The 26,741-nt window shown below is 43.2% G+C and overlaps 1 protein-coding gene across 3 annotated transcripts in view; it reads right to left on the bottom strand.

The window, feature by feature from the left end:
* vldlr (very low density lipoprotein receptor) overlaps positions 1-26,741 on the bottom strand; it is a 67,133-nt gene that overhangs the window by 6,241 nt on the left and 34,151 nt on the right. For all 3 annotated transcript variants that reach the window (XM_079257061.1, XM_079257062.1, XM_079257063.1), the window contains exons 6-16: positions 21,420-21,582; positions 21,189-21,311; positions 18,150-18,272; positions 16,194-16,313; positions 14,864-14,989; positions 13,580-13,751; positions 10,552-10,776; positions 10,349-10,467; positions 9,319-9,458; positions 8,485-8,626; positions 8,117-8,266 (exon numbers count right to left, since the gene is read on the bottom strand). In XM_079257061.1, coding sequence (XP_079113187.1) covers positions 8,117-8,266; positions 8,485-8,626; positions 9,319-9,458; positions 10,349-10,467; positions 10,552-10,776; positions 13,580-13,751; positions 14,864-14,989; positions 16,194-16,313; positions 18,150-18,272; positions 21,189-21,311; positions 21,420-21,582 — 1,603 coding nt within the window. The remainder of the gene's footprint in view (positions 1-8,116; positions 8,267-8,484; positions 8,627-9,318; positions 9,459-10,348; positions 10,468-10,551; positions 10,777-13,579; positions 13,752-14,863; positions 14,990-16,193; positions 16,314-18,149; positions 18,273-21,188; positions 21,312-21,419; positions 21,583-26,741) is intronic.

Here is a 26,741-nt window from a genome sequence, read left to right as displayed (position 1 = left end):
TGACAGGCGCCCATTTCAACCCCACCATGTGTAAACAGGAGAAATGTGCAAAATAAGTTACTGAGCAGCACCTAAATAAGCATTTACTGAAGTCATACTTCATAAAATCTACATAAGAGTTACAAGAAAAGACTGTTAAGCTGAGGAAATGTAGCTTTTGCCCCCCCAGCAGTCTGGGAAGAGCCTGGAGGCAGCTCCAGATTCCCAACAGCCTGCGAAGAGGCGAGGCAGGCTGCAGCAAAGCTGGAACATTTCTGCAGAGCAGGCAGGTTGTAATCACCACTCGACTGCAGCTCAGCTCTTCTGTTCACTGATCTGGTTTCACTTCCAGTCCTACCAGAATCAACCCAGTTCTCTGCTGGTGAAGATAGTTCAGCTACAAACAGACGGCGATTTAGATGCGTCGTCAAGCACAAGTCATCCGTAGAAGTTTCCAACTCTTCTGTCTGGACGTATCAGAAACTAATCCTGCCAGCAGGATAAAGGAAACAGGACTGAACCGAGGCCACTTCATTCTTATTTAAGGATTTTTCTCTGTGAAAAAGTCTGCAACACTTCAAATATTAAAGCAAAAATGCAGCAAAAACAGTTAAAGTTAACTCATTTATATCAGACAGCAGCTCACCAGCATGTTAAACAGATCACTAAGTAAAGAAAGTTGTATGCATGGTCTTAGGAAAGTATCGATGCAACAGATGCTTGTAGGAAGAACTTTTTTTTTTTCTTTTACTATATATTAAAAAAAAAAAAAGCAAAAAAAAGCAGAAGCAACAAACTTTCTAACGTATACACCAGATTTACATCTTTCTAAATAAAAAAAAACAAAAACTGGCAAACAGTTTTGTCCATCTCAGCGTCTGCAGTGGTTACGCACATATTTGGTCAGTTTCAAAAGAGCTCATCTATCTGGCAACCGGCGAAAGGAACAAACCAGAGAAGACAACGCCGAATAAAAGTAGACGACGCAGAAGTTGACGGGACCACTTAAAAACCAAAAAAACCAAACAAAAAAAAACAAACAAAACAAAAAAACTCATTTTTCTGGTGTTTTTGGACATTTGTAAACAACTTTAGCTGCACATTACCGCTACCAGCCGGTGTCAAAAAAACAGAAGTCCACTCTGAACTCAGCATTGCCCACTAGTGGATGAACTGACATAATTAAAAGTATGGAACAAGTATGGACTGTATATTAAAAAAAAGTATATAAAAGATGGATAGAGACTACGTGACGTCACCTGTAGGTTTCTGAAGAGCTGAATTGAAGGTGGTTCCTACCATCGCCATCTTGGCAGAGGCATGCACGTAGTCTATCCCGGAAAATACAAATATGGGCCAAGAGGTGGAGCTGAGAGGGGGGCTATGAGCTAACCGAGCTAACCCGACTTAACAGGAGCTAACCAGCAAATGGAGGTAAGCGGGCTAAAGCTAAGTGATAACCGGCTAAAAACCGCGTCCATTCTACGTTCTTACTTGAAGCGGGATATCGGGTACCTGTCAATCAAAAGGACACGCCCATAAATATGCAGAATTGAGATTACTTTTAAACAAGGAGTTTGAAGAAAAAAATCACTCCCCCCACAGTTGTCATGAAGATAAACCTGACCTGTTAAAATAGATTTTTGAACCAGGCTGTAAACATGTTTATTTCTGCTGTGAAGTTGGTCTTTTTAACATGGGAGTCTATGGGGATTTGTTTTGGAGCCCCTAGTGGATGAGGAGGGAACTGCAGTTTTATGCACTTCCACATAGGCGTCACTTTTAACCGCTGGAGGTTGCCAATTGATACGGACGTAAGAGGGCAGCAACGTACGACAACCTTTGAGACGGCCGTCTGTGTTTACAAACATATGGGAGCAGAAATGAACCTTTGATCTGTCATTTCAAGACAAACATCCCATCCTGGATACAAGTGGCTGCAACCTAATAAGCCGTGATAGCTGGAAAATCTACTCCATGATGAAACCCCTCCCCCTCCCCTGCTCGCAATCAAGGACAAAAGTTCGTTTTCCACTGGGACTGAATCCCAAGCCTCCTCCCCTCCCACCCCCTTCTTTTCAGACATATCTGTGATACAAAGATGAAGCAAAGCGGTAACAACGTTAGAGGATCTTTCCACAGAAGCGCTGCACAACCTGCAGGAAGCCTCGCGCTCGAGTTGAGCTGAAAACTAAACGCTTGTCCTCTGGAATACGGCGGTGCAGTTGTCAGGGTGATGTTCCCGTGCTCTCTGAATACCAGCGTCTTGGTCTTAAGTTTGAGTCCAATTAGGAGGGTATGTGCAGTGAATTCAGCTGTCAGGTTTCTGTCCGACGCCGCTTCAGTTTGAAAAGGCTAATCTGTGGGAGAACAGAAAGGAGCCGGACGGCTGGAGACCAAAACAAAGAAGGCAGCGTTTCCAAGCAACCTGCACCCAGCAAAAACCGGGAAAGGAGGCATAATGAGGACAGGTCTCCCATTTTCATTTACATGCTTTCAACAACAAACACGATGAATTTATCCTGAGTGAGCAAACCGATACGTCCCATCTACGGGCAACTTAAACTCGTTTGTATCAGTTAAAGAAAAAAGTTAAGAGCCGAGAACAGATAGAAAAACACACGACTATGCTTTAGAGTCAAAGTGTTTCTGCTTGTTTACAATATTTACGCCGTTTGGCCCAAACTTCTGGGCTGCTGTTGTTCTGGATGGCCCAGATTGAACAAAAACAAGTCATCAGACCAGAACTGTGTCCGCAGTACAACCAAACCCTGCGAATACACAGCGAGCCCCAAAGTCCCACAACAAGAGATAATCAGATTATTTACCCAACTTTTGGACTCGCTCCTGTTTCAGACTCCCATCTGGACACCAAGTTTGGTAAGGCTGTCAATTTGAACAAAATTTCAAGTTTTTGTTCATTTGCAGTGTATGAACACACGCACACACACACACACACACACACACACACACACACACACACAAATATGCACGCTACCCACCAAACGTTGGGGAAATGCAACTTTCTGCATGTCAGATTAGGTTTATGGATCGGAAAGCTGATGCCAGAGTCAAACACCAGAAAGGTGGATCAGCTCTACTCTGCAGCTGCTGGTTCATAAAAAGCTCTGAATGGCCAAAGTATGTCAGATCTCCTCGTAAAGTACGACTCATCAAGGCCAGGCTAGCTTACTGTTCCCAGAGCCAAGATCAACCATGGAGGAGCTGCTTTTAGTCTCAGTGGGGAACGCCCCCCCCACTGAGACAGTGTTCACACTGCGGGTTTCATGCTCTAATCACAGTTTCCAGTGGTTGTTCGCATCATTTCAATGTGACCTCCATCACTCTTCGATGTGAAGTGCACATGGCGTTGGAGTGCGGCCATGCACAGAGGAAGACGGGACGTCGCATGCAGCGTTTACAAAAGGTAAATATGTCTAGTGTCTCAGTTTAAATTGTTGTGCAATCAGAACGAAAAACAATGAAGCTAAATGTTATGCGTTTATTGTTTACATTTGATCAGAGCCCCGCCCTTTTTTGCTGTAGAACTGTGACGACCATTACGATAAATCACATAGAAGTCGTAAGAAATGCCGAAAGGCCGCTCAGGCTGAGGTGCTTAAACAATGAGATATGCATCTGTTTCAGAACCGCATGAGAAAGCAGCCAGAGTTGGATTTAGAAAGAAATAAAAAGTCTGATGTCAATCATTAAAATGGAACAGAGCATATTAACGTACGTAATGAACGGACTTAGTAAGATGCTGATTTCCATCTGTAGTCTATTAAAGTAAATCTATAACAATAGATACAGTTGTGTTCATATTTATTCATACCCTTTCATTGAAAGGAAAAAAACAGCTGCCTGTAAAATAAGCTGAAATTGACTAAAAATTTTATGAAAATCACTACATTTTCTAATTCTGGTTCAACAGAAATTTTTTTAAAAAGCAAACAAACAAGATAATTTATTACATATTACGTCACTCAAATTAATGTTATGTTGAACAATCCTTTAATGTTTCCGCTCCAGTCAGGTGTTTTCTGTTCCTCTCAGTCAGACTTCTGCACCTGTTGACAGGTATTTTGTCCCACTGTTCAACAGAAAAGTCTAATTTGTCCAGGACCAACTTTTTTTTTTTTTTCTTCCTTCCCCTCTTTCTTCAACTCAATTAAATTAAAAAAAAGAAGTGTCATATTTTTTAGTAATTGTTCCTTTCAAGTCTCCAGTTTGACTGTTGTAAATTCAGCCTTTTCTTTAATGAAAGGGGATGAATACATATGAGCACAACTGTATATAATACTATAAAATTAAACTTTAAAATCCCCAAATCATTTTAAACATGCACTTTCTAAGACGCGATCTGAGTCACATCTGGGCAAAACGTGCGAGTTTTGACTCACTTTGCCTGCAGTAGTAAAACAACCTGAACGGCAGTCTTAAAACTCATCTGCTGCAAATCAGTCTTATTTTCTATTTTATCATCCTTAAACTTGTGTTTAACACTTAGCCTGGACTTCATCCTTGTTTAAATGAGTCCAATTAGTCTGTCTAGTGTACAGCTCTGCTTTTTCTGTATAACATCAAACCGCGCTGATTGCTTGGGGGTTGTCTTAGCATATAGTAGTAAATGTTTTTCTGGGATCATCTTTCATGAGGTTTCACTAATGCATCAGTAAGACATCTGCCTGACTCCAGCCTTGCTGAAGCGCCATGATCACCACTGATCCTCCATATTTAGGCATTTGGCTCGAGACGCTGGAGCTCGTCGGCCCCTCCAGGTCTCCAGAAGACTGTTGAGTGAAGCTGAAGACTGGATGCAGAGGATGACCTTATTCCAGTCTTCTGTCCAGTCCCTCCCGTCTGAGGTCTCTGCTTCTCACCGGTGAAGGTGAGTTTTAACTGACCAGCCCTTCCTGTGGGAGCCGTATCCAGATGTTTGTGCTGTGAACTCCAGTCTCAGTCTGCTGCTGTGTCGGAATACCAGAAAACACGATTTATCCCAGAGAGAGACGAGCCAGACTGTCACTATGTCATCTTCTGGCTCATGAGTGATGCAACTTCACTTTCAGGTCTCAGTAGTTCCCCCTTCTGCCAGATGGAGCATTGTCGTCCTCACAAAGCAGAATAAGATGTGCAGGAATGGTAGTAAAACTCAGATGCTGATTTAAGAATCAACAGTCGTTTGTTTCCCAGAGTGGTATGCGTAGCTTAGAGGGAGAAGCTCCTTTTTAGTTGTTACACACTCCGCTATGTGTTTATTTCTGGTTTCTTTCTTCATTTGCGACCCGATCACTGTTTAAACACAATTACTTCAGTCTGAAACGTTCTATAGATAAAGTTTAATGAATCTGCTCCTGTAATAATCTGGATTCATTTTCATGTTCATCTCCAGGTTTTCTGGATTCAGTAAAGGCAAAGAAATCTTTAGTTTAAGCAGAAGATTAGTGCCATTATAAAACATCTTGGCCATCAGAATGCAATGATCTCAGCAGACCAGATGACTCGTTATGAGGAGGAAATCGTCTCATGAAATGTTCTGAAGACATGGATGCAGCGTTTACAAATAGGAAGATATCTGGAAAGCTGAACATTTGGCAGCTCAGTGACTATTTGCATTAAAATCTACTGTGGAGACAGAGCAGAGCATCAAACCATCCACCTGGTGGTTGTTACCTGCAGCAGAAAAGAACTAAACTAAGCGCTTGTTTCTGGGGAAGCAGAAGTTGGATCGACAACATGAAGGCCGTCTCCTCCAGCCTGGTGTGGAGGAACCCGACAGATCCCAGACAGACTGGGACACTAACCTGCCACAGTGCAGGCAGATAACGGCTCAGCGACAGGCACAGTCGTCGCACCGCTAATGGTAACTCAGCTGACGACACACACCGACACGAAGGCTAAAAAGGTGACTCAACAGCAAACAGAGGAAGGATCAAACTGACAAAGCAACAGTAAGGATGAGGCATCGAGGAGAAAAACTGGATCCATCACACTGACTCAGCAACAGTTAAGCTGTCAGACGAGCAACACAGAGACGGCTGGGAGCTGCGTGGAGGAAACACACACTGCACCAACATGCCAGAGCAGAGACGGCCTGAAAACACACCACAGTGCAGCATCACAGCAGCTGTAGCCTCCGTTTCTGCTCCAGTGCCAAACCAGTTTGAGTTATGAAGTGGACAGATGGGTTACTGATCAGCTACTGGAAGTTCTACACCTCAGAGCTGATGTCTATAAACGTAACCACGGAGAGGTGGAGCTCGCCCAGTCCTGCAGCGAAGCTCCACTGGTGGATTCCTACTGATCCCAGTCGCTGGGAAGATAATCCGGATGATGAGAGAACAACTGAACATGCTTCTAAATTAACGTTTTCATTAAAATGCTGATCAACTGTTTCCCAGCAACAACAACCAGCCCCGTTTAGCTGCTGCTCCGCAGCACTTCGTTCAGGCTGGAGTTAAACCGCGAGGAGGCAACGGATACGGTTACGCCATTAAACCGGGTTGATGGGAAATGAGAGGAGAGGCGGCGCTTACGGCTCCCAGACATCACCAACCATCACCGAGCTTCTACTTTAGTCCAGTTCGACATCGATGCTGGTTATACTGGTTAGTTGGTGGAAAGTTTATTCAGCGTTTTCATTAAAGCTTCTTTTAACCTGAATTTTTTTTTCTGCCTAATACGGGTTTATGTCCAAACCAACTATTTTACTGGAAAACTTTTACTGAACCTTGGCTGATGCAACAGGAGTGTTTTTGTTGCATCATCATCTTCATCTTCATCTTCTGCTGGAGTAAAGTTTGGTTTCCTGACTCTACAGTTATTGTACCTTTTCATTCGTCTAAAACACGGGGATTAAACCCAGTCCTACGACGTCTGCAATGCAGCAAGTTCTCCGTGTGTCCTTGCTCCAACACAGCTGACTCCAACGAGTCTTTCTGCAGAACCTCAGACCCATCTAATACGATTCAGGTGTGTTGAAGCAGGAATACATGGGAAACCTGCTGGATTGCGGACATTGTGTTGTAGGAACCAGATAAAAACCTCTGGTCTGTAACAAAAGTAGACGCAAAACACTTTCTTCTGAGTTTTCAAATAAAAAAAACCTTTTAAACCGTGTAGGAGCAGAAATGATGCAGTGTGCATGCCGGGCCTCTAGTGGGCAGTGAAACTCTGCAGGCACACACCCAGGTGAGCGCTGTGTGCAGACCACCAAGTCATCTATGCATCCTCTCTGCCGGTATAAATATTCTAACAAAGTTTTTCTCTTCAGCAGACCAGATGAACAACATGGAGGTCCGCCGTTGTTGCTGCGCTTTTCCTGCGTCCAGTGAAGTCTGAGTGGAAGACGACGCGAAAGACGTCACTGTCGCCCAAAGATTCCAGTTCAGACCAACAGACTTGCTCTGCGGTGAGAAAATTTCACTCCGAAGGCCGCTGTCCACTCTGTTTCCATGTCAACGAGACGAAACCTGCTTTCCCGTCTCAGCATTGTGTAAACAGCCTTCAGGTGGAGGGAACTTGTTCTGTTGGCTCTGCAGCGCTCTGAGGACCGCCACTAGCGATGACAGAGGATTTAACTGGCTGGTTTTTAAACTGGTTTAGATGGTCTGATAGGAGATCATCAGTCAGCGGTGGAGGGACCAGTTCCCTCTGTTTTCGTGAATGATGGGAATGAAGCTGAACAAATCAGTAAAAAGTCTTTCGGCTGATCCATGCTCCTACTTTCACCATGAAGTTTGAGTAAAACATCAACAGCGTCCTGCTGGGCGGTAGGCAAGTGTAGAACACAGTAGAGGAGACACTGGAGGTGGGCTGGGAATACTGGGAGCCTCTTACTGGAGGTTTATGGGAAGAGCCAACCTCCTCTAAAAGACTTCAGCCCTCAGATAATCTGCCCAAACCGCATTTCATGAGAAAAAGAGAAAGCACTAGCAAGACGTTTTGTAATCTGATACCAATCAGAGAAATTCAGAGTGAAAATCGGTAATTTGAACGGAGGAGCCCTCAGTTTCCGCTCAGCTTGATGTGAAAACAGATGAAGCTCAGTCGTCTTCCAGTTCGTGGTGCTGGCAGACTGAACGAGTAATCCAGACGTTTGCATCCCGCGTGTGTTTTACGCGCCGCCACTCACCTGGTCTGCATCGTAAGCCGTCGACCGCCAGCTCCTGCCCCTCCGGACACACACAGGAGTATTTGGGCGAATGCTTATTGATCTGCGGCGCGGGGAGACACATGTAGCTGCAGCCTCCGTTCTCACCCTTCTCTGAGCACCAGTTCGTTCCTGCAGACAAACGCTCCGATCAGCTGAACATGCAGACGGGAAATTAAGCTGAAGAGTGCAGAAATGAAGGATCTTCTTCACACTGACCAACTTCAGTCACTCTGGGATCAAAAGCTTCCAAAACTAAATGTTTTAAGCTGATCAGTGGCTTTTTTACTTGGAGGTTGTGTGACCAAACAGCTTCACATGGATCCGACCGGCACTCAGCAAGTTCTTACCGGACAGCTGAATCAGCTCGTGGTAGACGATGATGTCCTGGGGGTCGTTCAGATTGCTGGCCAGCGTCACCACGTCAGAGCCGGTAAACTTGTTGGCGCCGTAGATGGCTTCGTTTTCTCCGTCTGTCCAGAATACTCGGTCCTAGATAAGGAATGACACAAATCTTTTCTGTTAGGCACTGAAAGGCACAAGTCTCTGCACAACATGAAGTCCAGATACGTTTACAGGTTGAGCTAAAGATGTTCATCCCAAGGTCAGCGCTCATTTCAGCAAAGCCGTCACATTTAAAGCTGGGGGAGGAAATGTTGTGGAGCTAGCAAGATGTGAAAGTGGCGCCCTGTCTTGGCTCCTCCTCTTCTGGTTTTGCTCCTTGTGTGATCCAAGGCTTTTTTCTTTCTCGGCTGTTTAGCAGGAGGAAGCAAATAAACCAAGCCGGGTCGGGAAAACCTGTATTTTCTCAGCCATGTTTCCCTTCAGAGTTTCCTCTTCACTACTTTGTATTTTCATCCTAACACGCTGTTTATATGCAGGGTGTGGCTATCAGGTATGCGCTGCTGGAGGGGGAGGAGGGGAGCCGGGAGAAGAAGCTTACGAAATAAGAAATGAACAACTTTATTTCAGCCTGAATGTTTGGATTGGTCAGAGTTTCTACAGATTTACAGTAAACTGAGGGGTCTGACTATGTTTCTTATTGTTCATGATTACAGAATGTATAGACTACTAGCAGGATGAGGAACCACTTCACCCAGAGTAAAATAAAATGTCTGAGCGACACTACCTAGCCCAGCTTTAAGTCTGTGGTTTCAAACCAAGTGCAGTAAAGGTGTGAATACCTCAAAAACTGTCAGAGCGAAGGGATGAGCCAGGTAGTCTGGAGACTGCAGCACCTTCTTCCTGTTGTCCCCGTTCAGATCCACGCTGCAGAGCATGTGCAGCTTGGAGTCAACCCAGTACAACCTGCCTTTGATCAGATCTGCCAGGAACACGGAGAAATAAAGGAGAAGATCAATTAAATAAGACGGGGGAATGAGAGAGAAAAGGAAAAGAGTAGATGGGGCAGAAAGTGAAGAAGAAGATGAGAGTTAAAATCAATACAACATTTGGCTAACAAGGACAAACCAATTATTTCTAACTGGGAGGATGATACAGAGATCCAACGACAGGACGCTCAGTCGCTGACGGGTGGGGTAGATAAAAGCTACATCAACACAAAAATCTGGATCTGAAGATGGTTTAATAAGGGTGGGAATCGAATAGAGAAATAAAATCTGGATTTTTTTGTTTCACAATTTTGAAAATCAATATTTTTGTTTAAAAAAAGTTGGATTTTTTTTTTCGCCAAACAAAAAAAATTTAAATTAAAAAAAAAAAAAAAAAAAAAAAAAAGTCATTTTCATTGTTTTATTGATCTTTTAACTTGTCTTCTTTGGCATTATTGCAGCAGAATGATGGTCTAGCTACTGGGTTGTTTATTCCTGATTGAAATTAAGAAAAATGACCAACAAAAAAAAGTTTTGTCGTAATTTAAAATCAAATCGAGCCGAATAATTTCTCAGTTCTTTCTAGCTTATAGAAGAATGAAGTTAATTAGGAAAGAAGCGCCTTTTGTTACTGAAGTGTGATGAATCAAAAATCTGTGAATTGAGAATCGATTCAGAAATCGAATAGTGAAATGTTTTCTGAGTTTAAAAGCTGCTTTTCAGTCGCTGATTACAGATTAACCAAAAGGAAAACATCTCCAGTGTGTGTGTGTGTGTGTGTGTGTGTGTGTGTGTGTGTGTGTGTGTGTGTGTGTGTGTGTGTGTGTGTGTGTGTGTGTGTGTGTGTGTGTGTGTGTGTGTGTGTGTGTGTGTGTGTTCCTACCCAGCGTGATCCCGTTAGGCCACTGGATGTCGGTGGCGACCAGAACCTGCCGGTCCACTCCATTCATGCCAGACTTCTCGATCTTGGCAGGCTCACCCCAGTCAGACCAGTACAGAAACCTACAGAACCAACACACACTTTTATAACTGCAAATGTGCTCCGTCGACCGTAGAGCAGGAAGGTTTCACAGATCTCCCACACACCCAGACAGTGGATCCACAGCGATGGAGGCTGGTTCTTTCAGGCCTCGCTTGAACAGAACTTTCTGTTTGGTTCCATTGAAGTTGGAGACTGAAATGGTTTTGGTGGCGAGGTCGGACCAGTACAAGTTCTTGTAGATCCAGTCCACTGCGACTCCCACAGGAGTCTGGACGTTGTCTATGACTTTCTTGTGGGTCCCGACGTCACCGCGTTTGTCCAGAACCGTGCTGAAGAGGAAAAAAACAGTCAAACTCATGACGACTTGTTAAGTTTTGCAAACCAGTTCAGGTTTCTGCACAGAGTCGCATCAGAGAGTCAAAACCAAACTCACACGATGCCTCAGGATGTTTAAGGCAAATAAAACCACCATGTGGTACACAGACACTGATCCCTGCTGGTCTACGAACCCCTCAGACGGGTGGAGGCAATGGTGTAGATATGGCAGATCAGAAAGACACCATTATGCCATTAAATATGAGGTTTGATCATAGACTGTGTATATAAAGATGGGCGGAGCCTCCATGACGTCACCCGAAGGTTTCTGAAGAGCTAAATTGAAGCTCTGTGGGCGGTTCCTACCATCGCCATCTTTGTTGGGTTATGAGTGTTGTCTTAGTTGGAAAATACAAATATGGGCAAAGAGGGGGGCTGTGAGCGTCATGGTGGATGACTGACATCCAGTGAACGCCGACCTTTCTGGAGCTAAGAGCTAACAGAGTTAACCTGGAGATAACAGGAGCTAACCAGCTAACGGAGGTAAGCGGGCTAAAGCCAAGTCATGTTAACTGCGGTTCTACGTTCTTCTGTCTTGAAGCGGGAGATCGGGTACCTGTCAATCAAAAGGACACACCCCTAAATATGCCAAACTTCGAGATCGTCACGAAGGTAAACCTGACCTATTAAACCTAAAATGGATTTTTGTACCAGGCTGTAGTAAACATGTTTATTTCTGCTGTGAAGTTGGTCTTAACATGGGAGTCTATGGGGATTTGCTCTGTTTTGGAGCCCCTAGTGGATGAAGAGGGAACTGCAGATTTATGCATCGGCTTCACTTTTAACCGCCAGAGGCTCCGTCCATCTTTCATGTATGGTCTATGGGTTTGATCCCAGTCGGCCCATCTAGGAATACACAAAGAAATTCAGCCAGTTCTGCGAATCCTGCACTGGGAAGTGTCGGTGACACTTCCCAGCGCTCCTCCATGATACCAGATAAACACAGATTATTTCATAAAGCCTTGAATTAACAGGTTAATCCCACTGAGATGAAAGAACTTTGCAGGGAGACACGTCCAAGATGGCAGCAGCACTGTCACGCTAGAATAAACACACCAAGTGCACACTGGGAAGGAAGGCAACAACGCCACCACAACTCTTTAAATTCAAGCTCAAATTGTGGTTTATTCCAAGAATCAGTCACTGAAACACCAAATGTCGTCTGGCTCAGTTCAGTGTGTACTTCGGGGATAGCTTGCGGCTTGTTCGACACATCCACACCTTCTTCTCATGGGGCTCGGAGAAGTATTCTGATGCTTGAGGTGGACGGCGTTCACAAAGCGGACAGTTGTTGCTTCTGTAGGTTTAACTGAGTTTTAACAAAACAGCTGATCAGAGTGGTGAGAAAGTCCAAACCTTTCCAACAGGTGTTGCGTAAAGACACGGACCCGGCCATGTGCACAGCTCGACCTGCCGCAAGTTTCTTGCGGGGGATGAACAAACCAGACGGAACTTTGCTTGTTCTCGCTTCTCATGGAGGATGGAACGAGCTTAACACTTCCGCTGCGTTGGGGGAGGGGTTTAAATCATTTGGCTACAAATCCGCTTCACATACAGGAGGTCATAGATCAGGGATACTCAATCCTGGTCCTCGAGGACCAGTGTCCTGCAGGTTTTCCAACACATCCAATTCAAATCAGACGTGCAGAGCGAGTCTGAGTCCGAGTCAGGTGTCTTGAAGCAGGGGCATTTGGAAAACCTGCAGGACACCGGTCCTCGAGGACCAGGATTGAGGATTCCTGTTATGGATCCTCAAAGCAGCCGTCCCAGGTTCGTGTCCCAGACTAGGGTGTGTTGCTGGGCGTCATACTCCCACCTTCTCCCCGTCTCCCCCCACCTGCTTCCCTGCCATGCCACTGCCATAAAAAGACCCAAACAGCTAAAAGCATTTGCTGCGTTGACCATAAAAAACGGAGATAAACGGTTTTATAATGCCAACAACGCGGTGGAAAAATCCTCCAATGAAGCATGTTTCTACTGCAACATAGGAGCAGAGGTTGAGGAGAGGATGCAGATTAAAATTATCTACTCTGGTTGGGCGATATGACCTCAAATCAACGTCACCATTCAACATGTTCCCTCGATTACAATCAACTATTTGAGTATCGTTTTATTGTTGGCGCCAACAGCCCAATAACTTAACTGGAAGTTTTGGTTGTGAAATATTTTAACAAGTGAATAGTTCAGTTTTAAGGGTACATGAATAGGATGAAGAGAAATATAAATACAACAATCCTGAACTGGACCGAGCTGCAGTATAGAAAACAAAGAATCTGAATGATTATTATACGAGTTACTGGTTCGGTCGGACCTCTGTGACTGGCTTACTGGTGGTGTTTAACCCGACATGGAGTTCCCAAGAGTCCCAACATAAGAACTGCAGGCAGCTCTCTGCTCTGCAACATTCTGCAGCTTGTTTTTAGGTTTTGTTCAGTTGTGACAACCGCTTCTCTTGCACGCCGTCATTTTGGCTTCAATAAGATTAAATTGGCTTTCTGTGTCCGTTCCTGCAAAACCCACAAACCAGATTGTGACAACTCTGAAAGATCAGAACAAAAATAGACTAAATTTTCCCCTTTTTTCTTCTGTCTGATCCAGGTTTCAGCTTTAACACTCCGCAGAGGTGAAACGCTCTCCCACTGGAATATAATCGGCCTTAACAATATTTCCAAAATTGGAGGGGATTTTGCAAAAACATCAAAGCAACTTTTTCTATAAAAGCTCTGGCTAAACCCTGAAGGAGCTGAAGAAGTCTACCTGAAGATGGCCTTCTGGCCCAGATCAGCCCAGAAAATCATCTGCTGGTTGAAGTCTGCATCTAAAGCCACCGTGTTCCTCTGCTGCTCCACGATCTGCGTGTACTCCTTCCTCTCCAGACCCAGACGACGAATATCACGGCGGTTGGTGAAGATCAGGCTGGGCTCCTTACCTGAGGACAGGAGAGGCTTTAAGGCGAGGCAGCCAACTGGATGGGATGTGTGGAAACTGAACATTTTATGGACCTGCTGCAACTTTAGTCTCACACAGAACCCCGCTGGAGCAGTTTGCAGTGCATGACAGAGACTTTGAGCAGCACAATGGTTCCTTTTTAACCACAGAAACAGACAAGACAAAAGGATGACAACATCAGCTGCTGGTACCCAGAAGCTTTCATCCCACTGTAACCAGTAACCGCACCATTTATTTCAGGCTTCTCTGTAAAATGTTGCCGTTTATAGATTGCTGTTGTAAGTAGTTTTCTGGTTATGATTGGCCAGACTGCATCAGCATTTCTCCTCACCACACACACACACACACACACACACACACACACACACACACACACACACACTTTTCCACACGCAGCACTTCCATCTGCATGAAACATTTGCAGCAACTTGCAGAAGCAGATTTATCTCATAAAATAAAATCTTTATGAATAAAACATTTTGCTGGCTTTTATTCCACATGAGAGCGGAAGCTGAAATCTGCTCACATCCACGGTCCTGATGAAAATATGCTCACTAAATACTCAGAGGTCCACCTGATGAATTACTCATATCAGCTCAACACATCCAAGTCATGCAGACATGGTGAGACGACTCGTTCAGGTTCAAACTGAGCATCAGAATGAGACACAGGAGATTTGAGGTGACTTTAAACACATCATGGCTGTTGGTCTGAGTGTTTACTGGGACTCCAACGGCCTCCACAGTCACCAGATCTCCATCCAGCAGAGCAGCTTTGGGATATGGTGGAACGGGAGATTCTCATCATGATGTGCAGCAACTGTGTGATGCTTCATGTCAACATGGAGCAGAATGTTCCCACCTTGCTGGATATCTGGCAACATGAAAGCAGCTCTGAAGGACAGACGGTCCAACCTGGTACTACGTATGAAGGTAATCTCCAGCAGCCTGAAGACCTGTGCTACCTTCACAGCACATCGTTTCATTTCTGTTCAGTCTTTCAGTATCTCCTCAGCAGGCAGACGGGGGAAATAATGTGGTTGGTTAAAGTGGTGTAACTTTACCATCTCACCAAGCCGAGACGTGCACTCACCAACAGCTTTGCAGACACCGGACGCCGGATCCATCTGGTAGCCGTTGTGGCATTCACACTTGTATCCTCCCTTCAGATTGATGCAGATCTGACTGCAAATGCCCGGGTTCATACACTCATTGACGTCTGTGGACACAGCAGAACAACAAAGAATGACAACATGACAGGAGGTACAACTAAAAAGATGTTCAGGTAAAGCCTACAAAAAGGTTGGTTATATTTTATCAGAACAAAATCCCAGGATTCTTAAAACTCTGCTTCTCATGAGATTAAATCAACATATTTACACATTTCTGCTGATCGCACATCTGGGATTGGATTAAAGTGCTTTAAGGCAGCCTGGAGGGTTAATTTCAGATGGGATTACAAACATGTAGCAACGTTTGAGGCCAGGATTGGCTCAATAATCCAGCTGTGTCTGATCAGCACCTCCTCAAAAGAACCTGGAGGATTTCCACTTTCAAGACACAGATTACTGAACAGCCAAAACGCACAACACTGAACAATTCAGAGGCTCCACAACAACAATATGGATGAGTCCGTAAGCCTGAAACCAACCAGCTGCATCTGGGAGTTCTTGGACATGAAGGAAACAAGATATTTTCTGTGTAGCAGGTCTGAAGGAAAAACCCTCAAAAAGTCTGATTCTCCAAGTATGTAATGAACTTTTTCTGAAGATCTTAGATTTTTTGAGAATCTTGTTAAATTAGAATCTCGGGATAATTTGAGAAATTACTGGTTTAGCTGCTGTTTTTATTCCTGCTAAAGGAACGTTAATTCTCCCCAGCGTACCTAAATGTTTAAATACGTCACCGCTCATACTTCCACATTGTTTACGTCGTCATAGTCAGTTCATCCACTAGGGGGCAGTGCTTAGGAGTTCACTTCCATATTTCGACATGGTGATGTAGCGGTAATGAGCCGCTATAAAGTTGTTCACAACCATCCAAAAACACCAGAAGAAAAAATAAATAAATAAAAAATAAATAAATAAAAAATTCTGTTTTGTTCAAGTAATTTTTATATTTGGCAGTTTCCATGCCTTCTTCCTGTTCCTTTTCTTCTCTGGTTTGTTCCTTTCGGCAGTTGCGTGTCACTTATATGGGCCAATACCGCCCCCCCCCCCGTCATCTCCGGTGGTATTACTCCATTCTGTGTCAGGCGACGGATAACCAAGCTCCCTAAAAAAATCTGACTAAATTCCCCACAAACGTCTTCTGCATCAGGCATAAATCAGCTTTAACTAGAAACCTGGAAGTCCTCAGGATCAAACCTGATTCAGTATTTCTAGGCTTCAGATCAGGTCCAGTTTTTTCTACAGATCACTCACCGCCACAGGTCTTGTGGTCGATGAGCTGCAGGCCGGGCGTGCAGTCGCACTCGAAGCCGATCGCCATGTCTTTGCAGATGTGAGAGCAGCCGCCGTTGTTCATGAGACACTCGTTCAGATCTGAGAGGAGAAAATGTGACAAATGGATCAGTCTGAATCCAAACTAAGGAAAATGAAGACAAACTGTATAAAAACGGTGCAACCAGAAGCTCTAGCTCGACATACGAGTGTCAGACACTCCATTCATCCACTCCAGCTGCTCGACTTGTCTGCAGATAAACCAAACCCTGACAGGAAGGTTGAAGAAAAGATGCCAACTGAGATATTTCATGTTTAAGTTTTAACAACGTGAAAAACTATTTCCAATTATTTCTAAGAACCTTTGTAATAAACCTATGCTGTAAACACTTCAGATGAGACTTAGCTCACTGCCAGCAGGGCTTCACCGATATACTCAATATTTTCATACATCATGACTTAGTTGTCCTCTAATTTTAAAACCTCTCAATGACGTTGAGTGTCCAGCAGGATGAAAAGCTCATTTCCTGACTCGGACTGTCCGCCACATGCAGCGTCTGGCCTGCTCCCAAACAACACGAACCGAGATGACTCCCAACTCGCTGTTGTGACTTTGTGGATTAAAAGGCACAAACCTTTAGTCCCTGAATGAACTCTCACGTGGGAGGAGGCCGAACAACTGAGGGAGGCATTAAAAACAAACAGGAACCAGCATGAATGAGACAAATACTCAGTAGAAAAAAGGTTTGTCATTTTAACTGTTTAAACTTTAAGATGTCGTTATATAAATAAAATTAAAACATGGGTTTAAAGTGAAGAATTGGGAGATATGGCCAAAATCTATAACTAATTTTATATCCCTATAACGATATACATGATATAAAACTGTAATGTTGTGTCAGTCATCAGTTATGTGTCAGATGTTGCTAGGCAACAGCAGCAGAGATCTCCTTCCATCTGGGGGAACTCTGGCCGTATGACGTTCCACAGTAAATTCCTGCTGCAGCGTTTGGTCTGGAGTTTATTATGAGCTTTCTCCTCCACTTAATGTGCAAAAGCAGAGTCGACTATTTATTCTGTATTCTTTATCCTGATTCCTGCGCAGGTGATGAAATGAGTTAGTTGTGTTGGTTCCACTTTTTATATCCAAACTGCATCCAGACAGAAATTTCCCCTCTTCTGAACAAGCTCAGTTTTGGTTGGCTGGTCATCTTTTAGTGAATTATCCTGCTCTGAAACATGTCTGCTACCGTCTTCCTCCATGTTTGTTTATATACTGCAGTGTGCATGTCGTGAAGCACATCTTGACGTAAAATACTGCAGTAAACCCCCCTATTGTGGCGGAAACGATAGAAAATGTCTACCGCTTCTTGTGAGGCTCACATCTTGCTCGTCACATCGCCCAGCCTTATGCAGAACCACAGCGTTCACATTCAGTGGGATGAAGACTTTAGGAAATGTGGCGTTTTAATATGCAGTTGCATCATTTTGTAGGGACCAAAGGTACATCTTAGGTGACACTTCAGGCATTTCAAGAGCTGCATGGGTTACCAGGCATAAACTTACTTTGCTTAAGACGTAATTTAACAAAACAGCTGATTCAGATATATTGCTGCTCAATTAATATTAAAAACCAACAGTTTAGATGAGAAATCTGGCTTGAGATATAGACTATACTTGATCACGCAACATTTTCACATGCCTGGTGTTTAAAAAGCAAATAAAAATCTGCAATACTAAGGAATCCCAATTTAAATTGAGTCGCATCCAAAAAATGTTCAAATAAAACCAAATAGAGAAGAAAGCATCCATATGCCCCAGCATGGAGTCTCTCATGGAGCAAAGGTTTTCCATGCTACAGCTACAAATGGGAGAATCCATGTCAGTGACCTGGGATCAAACTGCTTCCGATGAGCCTGAGACGTTTTAAAAACTCACTGCATTCCTTAATGGGCTCGTCGCTCCAGTCGGGACAGTCCCGGACCTTGTTACACACTTTGCTCATGTCGATGCATTCCCCGCTGCGACACTTAAACTTCTCTGGACCGTTGCACTGAGTTGCTGTAGAGAGACATCAACATGAAGCATCAGTTACAAATACCATGAAATTCTAATGTCTGTCTGTCTGTCTGTCTGTCTGTCTGTCTGTCTGTCTGTCTGTCTGTCTGTCTGTCTGTCTGTCTGACACACACACACACACACACACACACACACACACACACACACACACACACACACACACACACACACACACACACACACACACACACACACACACACACACACACACACACACACACACACACACACACACACACACACTATAAAACCGTTCACAGAAGAGTCACCACCTGGATGCAACCAGAATATGGAAATAATTTCCTGTTGGTTCATTCCTGCACCGACATTTCAGCTGCATTTGACGTTAAGGAGCTTCTCATTTGTTAAACAACCATATTGGGAAACATTGCTGCAAATAAAGACTTGTTACCAACTTGGCTCACAGTGGTAACAAAAGAGAGTCAAATATAGGATGAAATATCCCCACTCTTTATTTACAGAACTTAATCAAAAACAAACTCATAATGGGGTCTGAGTGTGTAAAATATCAGTAGCGAAATGCTGTGAATGGTTGTGTGGCCATGTGTGCAATGTTGTATAAAAATGCAACCCAAAGCTTAACAAATCATAATTACTGTGATGGGGAGAGAAATGCTGCCCAGCCAGAGGAAAAAACCCAGGGAGTGAGTCTGGCAAAAGCAGGCTTTATAAGTTAAGCCACTCCCACCTCTGCAGGTGCATTACATTCTCTCCTAATCTAATACAAACTAAGATGGCAGGCCATCACAGACTGCTTTTAATAGTGAAATTAACATGTCCACATGGAAAAGCGTGAACTCAGGGGATTGGGAGTAAACAGGTGTGTATCCATAAGAAAACCACTGAGGATAATGGGAGAAAAGGACTTCAGTTTGTTGGGAGCACAAGGACTAGAATCTGGAGCTGGGAGAAGGTTGTGTGGTCTGATGTGTCCAGGTTCATCGTTTTTCTAGAGTGATGGAGCATAAAAGTAGGAAGCAAGGCCAATGAAGCGATGCTGCCATCATGCATGGGGTCTACTGTACGGTGGGGGGGGGGGGGGGGGGGGGGGGGGGGTCTATGATCTGGTCGGTTCGCACATGTACTGGTCACCACAGTCCACCACACATGGGCCGGAGACAGCTTTGTAGTGGTTGGACTTTCCCATCATCAATGCAAGATGAAAAATGAAGACACACTGGAGAGAAACAGTGATGTGGGACAACGAATGTATGCCGTCAAAGATTCAGGTGGCCGCACAAAATCATCAGTGTGCGTGACTTTATTGTAATCTTACACAAGACTCCATCTGAACGCAGCGAGATTAGCTCTCCCAGTGTTCAGGTGCTAAACAAATAATATGAAGTCTTGAACTTGCTAAACAAACGTTCACAACTTGCCACAGACTCCTGCATTCGGACTGTATGGTCAAGGATCCTCTTTGGCTCTCATCTATCATTAAAAATAAAACTTTATCCATCAATCAAACTTGATTTATGAAGCGCTTTTCCAACATAAAATGTGTGACTCAAAGCACTTTACAGTTTAAAATGAGACAAAATAAACGGACTCATAAAAAGATGAAACATTTAATATCTAAGTCCGAACGACAATGTCTTCTCCAGGATGAAAACGAGATCCTAGATCCCTAGTGGAGAACTAAAGTATCCCAGGGTTCAAGTGTGGGAAAGATGGATGGATAGATGTAAAAACATCTGGTGGCATCTCCAGTGCTGCAAGCTCTGCATCAGTTCTTCTGCAGGGTGTCTGGGTTTCTATGTGAGAACCTCAGAGCAGAGCTCCACACCAATGGAAGCCAGATTAGCCAGGTTGGATATCTGGTTTGGATGCCTCCTGGACTTCCTTTCTAAAAATGAGGTCGTCAGGCACATCCCACCAGAGAAGACTCAGGTAACGCTGCAGGGACTACATCTCTTGGCTGGCCTGGGAATAGTTAAAGGTCCCCCCCGATGAGTAGGAAGAAGTGTCTGGGGAAAGGAAGTTTGAGATTCTCTGCTTAAGATGCCGCCCCTTGACCCGACCCCGGATAAGCAACGGAAAATGGATGGAATCTTAATTTACCCAAAGCCTGAAGGCTGAGATTAAATTCCTCAGCACACCACAAGACTGTGGGGTGGGGGGGGGGGTGCAGTCTGAGAAAGCAGACAGACCCTGATGAAGACCTAGCTGGTCACAATGCATTGTTTTTTTTTGTTTTTTTTAAAAACAAAGGCTTTTAGTAAAACTTCCAAAACTGAGTAAGTTCTCATGACTTCGGCTAAAGCGCACAACTTTGATTCCAGCCGTCGCCTATTTCCACCCAGAGACGAGTTTTAGCAAAGTTGTTCATGGTTGGAGTCTGATCATTTCACTAAGTCTTCAGCACATCCAAAACATTCTCTGGGGTTTACATCTCTCAGACAGCAAATCTGAAAATTGCAGGCTCCCTGAACCTCTCACAATCCAACCCTGTTGAATCACTGCATCGTAACCTTAAAACGTTTCTATATCAGGAAAGAGAAACTACTGATGGCAAAACCTGGCCATCTGGTATTTTCTGTTAGTTGATCATTTAACACATGCTACTGAAACTAAACCAGACAAAACAGCTAAACTTACAGGGTTTTTTGTAGTGTCCATGTTTGTAAAGTGTGTGTTTATGTATTCATCCAGTGTTTGAAGCTTTTTTCATGTGAACATCCTGGAAATTACACAAAAAAAATGAGCGATTCATGTGCAAGTATACCAAAAACATTGTTTCCTGCATGAGCAAAAGGATAAAAATCAAGCTTATTCTCTGCTTTACAGCTGCATAGCATGTCCCAAGTTAAACACACCTGCAGAAGGAAAACAGTAGCACCTTATTAACTGAAAGCAGCCATGTTTAAAAGCCCGTACCGTTTTTGCAGCTGGCTTCGTCTGATCCGTCTGGACAGTCTCGGATGCTGTTACACTGCCTGCTGCCCAGGACGCAGCTTCCATCATCGCATCTGAACTGTTCCAGCCCACAGGTACGCACAGCTGCTGACAACACGCGAGATTACTTCAGTTACACCAAAAGTGAGGTAAAACCCTCAACAAGCACTTCAGTGCAGTCTGTAAGAAACGGTAAAATCCGTGTGTACGTACGACAGTTGGCTTCATCGCTGCCGTCCTTGCAGTCAGAATCTCCGTCACATCTCCACTTCTTATGAATGCACTCTCCTGAACGACACTGCATTTCACTGGCTGAGCATTTGGCGGGCGGCGTCGGGTGACGGCCGCAGCGAGACGGAGACTCGTCGGACTGATCCTTTAAGAAAAGCATGACCATTTCAGTAACTCCATTCCCTTGAAAACATTAAAGTTACTGCTTCTCCATTGTTTTACAGACATGTAAAGGTTTGAGCAAGTAAAACAAAATGAGCTCCAAGAAAAGAAAAAAAAGCCTAAAATGACACGCTTTAAACATTTTAATTAATATAAATGTTTTATTTTTGTTTTGTACTGTCGTAAAGGAAGAAAAAAACATCTGCAAAAGTATGGGACACCTAGGATATTTGTTGGGTCAGTCTGTTGGGGTTATGGCTTGTTTCAAATCATGTAAGCTGATGTAAATATTAAAACTTCTCCTCAGACTCTAACTTTGTCCCAACATGTTCCTCTAACAGTCCTCTGAACATCAACACTGCTGAGGCCCAAACAGAAATCAGGCCGAGCAGCTCATAATGTAATTGGAAGTTCACAGGAACAGCAGTGGTCTACAGGACCAAGACAGAGGACTGCCAATCAAAGCCCTCGTCGTGCTGAAAGGCCCTTCAGGAGGATTCTCAGTATGTTGCCTTACTGTGCAGGACACCTGAACAAAAGACTTTCACTGAAGAGCCAGCAGAACAAAACCTCTGTATCCTTACCACCAACTCTGAATCAGAACTTTACAAAAACATCAACAAGCTGGATGCGCTGCAGACCAATGAGGTCACAGTAAAACACTTTCGCCGTTATGAGAAACATAAAAACCAGCCTTGGGTGGATCAATCCTACTTGGGGCAGAGTTGCAGCTAACGGCAGAGGAAGCTACAGGATAGAAACTGCAGTTCATGCTGCAGTCATCTGATTAAAGCCGCATTACGGCTGGTTTATGACCTCTTACAATAAAATGACTCCATGTAGGCTAACTGATCCTGGTGCTGCTGAAAGACTGACGGCCACAATGTGACCAGAACATGAATACATATGTGTTAGCAGACAGAGCAGCGTTGGCCATTTTTTAAAGGTTATATTTTAAACAAGAGTACTTCCTGGAGTCCTACAATCTGAAAACAACTCCAGGCAGTTCACTGGACCCACATGAGTTATCCAAACACACGCAGTTCCTCCACAATCATCTGATGTAGATTTACTGTCAACACAACCAAATGAGCGTGAAACTGGTTTCCCACAAATAAACACTGCGGGGCAAAGCCTCGACGCATCACGGCCCCGCCTCCACCACCTGACGTGTGATCTGGGTCCGATTACAGCTGAGCGACATGGATCACAGATTACATACCTTTTTTTTTTTTTTTTAAAAACCAAACATACTGCTTGATGTTTTTCGCCAAAGATTTCACATCTGTATAAGTTCACTCTTGTGTCACTGATCTGAGGTTTTTAACAGCTGTATGAAGAACTGAGCACTAGTTTGTAAAACAAGCAAGCTTTAGAAGCCTATTCTTTGTAAATAAAGGACAAAAATAAAGTACTGAGTTAAAAGGGAGATTTTTTTAAACATTTTTTATCATTTTCCTCTGTGAAAGTATTTTTCGTCAGGAACTGACTTGTACGAAGCCTCCTTGTAGTTCCTCATTCAGCTCATTTAAAAAGGTTCAGTAAAATATGGAATACCAACCATTTTCTAAACACAAAAGCTTTTATGGAAATAAAACAAAATGTACTTAAACCATTCCCAGCTACTACATCAGGATATAAAAAGGAGCACGGAGACATGAAAGAAGAATCATTTGGGAAATGAGAACTCAGGACACCGAACCAAAAAGTCTAATATTTAAAGCGTCGGTCTCCCATCACTAGAATATCGTCCTGCTGCACAGTCAGACCAGGATAATGTCATAACGCTGGACTACAGCTTCAATAACAAACATTTTACACATAAGGCATGTGTAAAGAGCTTGGCATGTGGTTTGTTTCAGGGTGGGAAAGGCTTTACAGTGTTCAACTCTTCATACTGAACTTTGCGCTGATTAACCACTGTAGAGATTAACCATAGACTGTATATAAAGAGATGGACGGAGCCTCTGACGTCACCCGTAGGTTTCTGAAGAGCCAAGTTGAAGCTCAGTGGGCGGTTCCTACCATCGCCATCTTTGTAGAGTCATGCGTGTCGTCTAAAAAACACGGTTCTACGTTCTGACTTGAAACGGGAGATCAGGTACCTGTCAAAAGGACACGCACCTAAATATGAAAAATTTCTAAATTACTTCTAAACGGGCAAGTTGGAAAAGAAGTTGACTCCCCCACAGTTGTCATGAAGGTAAACCTGACCTATTAACCAAAAATGGAATTTTGAACCAGGCTGTAAACATGTTTATTTCTGCTGTGAAGTTGCTCTTTTTAACATGGGAGTTTATGGGGATTTGCTCCGTTTTGGTGCCCCTAGTGGATGAAGGGGGAACTACAGTTTTATGCACTTATGCATAGGCCTCACTTTTAATTGCTGGACTTTGCTGGTTGGGTGGAACAGATCAGTCATGAACAGTTTTAAAGTTTTCTCTCTATAATAAATAAAATAAAATAAAATAACCTAAGCTACCAGCTCCAGAACTACCTTCTAGTCTGGGTCCGTCTCCATGCTGCTGCTACAGGACTGGGTGGTGGGGAAGAGGGGGGGGGGGGGGGAGTCTTATAGCCAAGAGAAATGGGGAAACTCATGGCTACAATTGTGATGCAACATGAACCTTTTAGCATGATAAATATAGCCAAATCCTAGATTTCCTGTAAACTTGATATAATTTAAATCTCAAGTCATCATCCAGATGGCAGATAATTAACTCCTGAATCTGAATTAAAACGTAGGTGATCAGGTCAGAATGGGATCAAAAGGCATCAGGAGGGACTTTCTCACACTTTCATCATCTCAAAGTCACAGACTCATGTGGGACCAGAACAATGGAGCGTGAGAATGTGCAGACTGGGGTTTCACAGTAACTGAGTTTGAGGAAGGGAAACTATCTCCTAGTATTATAAATTATCTGTAGGGGGTGTCGTTTGGATCCATTTGTAAACACAACTCACAGGTAGTGTGTGGAAATGGTTCATTCAGTGAAACCTGCTCTGCTGTGTTTCAATCTGAACTAAATGAAGCAAAAAACAAAAAAACAAAAAAACAAAAAAAAAAAGTTTGAGTTTAACTACAGTATAAACAGGTTAGTTGAAAAGAAGCAAAGCTGACTCATATGAGGGGCCGTTTAGGACATTATTCAGAATTAGCCTCCCACAGACACATGTGAAATTTAAATCATTCACACACTATGGTGAAACCTCTCATACATTATACTGAAATCATTCACACACTATGGTGAAACCTCTCATACATTATACTGAAATCATTCACACACTATGGTGAAACCTCTCATACATTATACTGAAATATCCTCTCACACACTATACTGAAATATCCTCTCATACACTATACTGAAATATCCTCTCACACACTATACTGAAATATCCTCTCATACACTATACTGAAATATCCTCTCATACACTATACTGAAATATCCTCTCATACACTATACTGAAATATCCTCTCATACACTATACTGAAATATCCTCTCATACATTATACTGAAATATCCTCTCACACACTATACTGAAATATCCTCTCATACACTATACTGAAATATCCTCTCACACACTATACTGAAATATCCTCTCATATGATAAACTAAATTCACTGTGTTAATTCTTAAATCAAATTTCAGTACAATGTGTGAGGGGCATTTTACTAGTGTGTGTGTGAGAGGTAAATTTCACTTGAAAAGGAAGTTATTTCAGTTGAAACGGAAGTCACGTAGTAGAAAAATTAGCGCAATTTCAAAACAAACCGTCGAAGAAGAAGTGGTAAGCGAGTAAGTAGAGAAAACGCAAATGCTCGTCAGATGTCTGTTCAGCAACCTGCCAACAATCTTAGTGAGGCAGCGGCCTTACTGAATACTTTACTGGCTTCAGCAGAGAGTATCAGAACTCTGTCTAACGCCACAGCAGCCGGACAACCGACAGCAACTCGGAATGAGGACACGCTAACTAGCCATCTAACGTCGCTGTTTCCATCCCGCCAACAAAGCAGTTTATCAGCCGCCTCTTCAGGTCCAGTTCCATTGAGGAGAGAATGTGGACCTCGGTATCAAGCTCAGCAGTGCTTCACTAAATGGTCATCAGGCATGAGGAGAAAAAGGTAAATATTAATTTTAACATCTAGACAGGGAAACTATAAACCACCCCATTTAAATAGAACTGTGGTGTTGCTTTTGGTGCGTTATTGTTAGTACTTAGACACATTATAATATTAGGAATAGTATTGTTACCCAAAATATATATAATTACATATGTAAAACCGTACAGTTTTTTCAGTAACTTGCCTTGTGTCTAAGCTTTGTTCATGGCCATGCAGTAAAAGTTTTTAACTATCGGGTTGCACCCTAAATGTTGTGAGTTTTGTTTGACATTCTGTTAATGTTGTCCTTGACTTAACATGAATGGGTTGTTTTCATGTGTTTCAGAGCCAGGGATCAGCAGCATAATCACTATAACAAGGACATCATACTACTGCCAAATCCAACATGGGACATTGTTTGCAAACAAGGTCCAAAACAATGGTTGCACACACACGGGCACATTCTTAGTGCTTTTGAATTCAGTAAAGCTTGGGACCACCAAACTGTATTAAAATGCATCAGGGAAGGCTTTGGAGACCACATTCCAGAAGATGTTAGGTAGGCTAATGGTCTATTTTTCTCTAACAAAATCAAACGTACTGCAACATACTGGTGTATTTTTTGATCAAATGTACAGTTCACCCCGAAAACCACTTTAAAGAAATCAAAGCATGTTGGCTTCTTTACAATTCATAACAACATTGCTGATTCATATCCATTCTTTGTAGCCTCCAGTTTCTTATGGCTTGTGGAAATAAACTGGTGTCCCCTAAGATCCAGGAGAACCAGGAACTGAATGGATTGCTATTACATAAAGTTTATAAAACAAAAGCCCTGTATGTGAGACCATCAAAAACACTTCTAGTAAGCAACTTTATTCTCTTTACTAAATAATTATGCTTAAAACATTGTACTTTCTAGAAATTATCTTCATATTGTGTATCCAGTGTACATTTGATGAGCATATTAACATACTTTTAATGACTATAGGACAATTCGGAAGACAAAGATCATTCCTGTTTTTTAATATGTGTTTTGT

The sequence above is a fragment of the Telmatherina bonti genome, assembly GCF_933228915.1.
Source record: "Telmatherina bonti genome assembly, chromosome: 17".
Lineage (NCBI taxonomy): Eukaryota > Metazoa > Chordata > Actinopteri > Atheriniformes > Telmatherinidae > Telmatherina > Telmatherina bonti.
The sequence above is the reverse complement of the archived record's forward strand: the minus strand, read 5'-3'. Positions and strand labels throughout refer to the sequence as shown.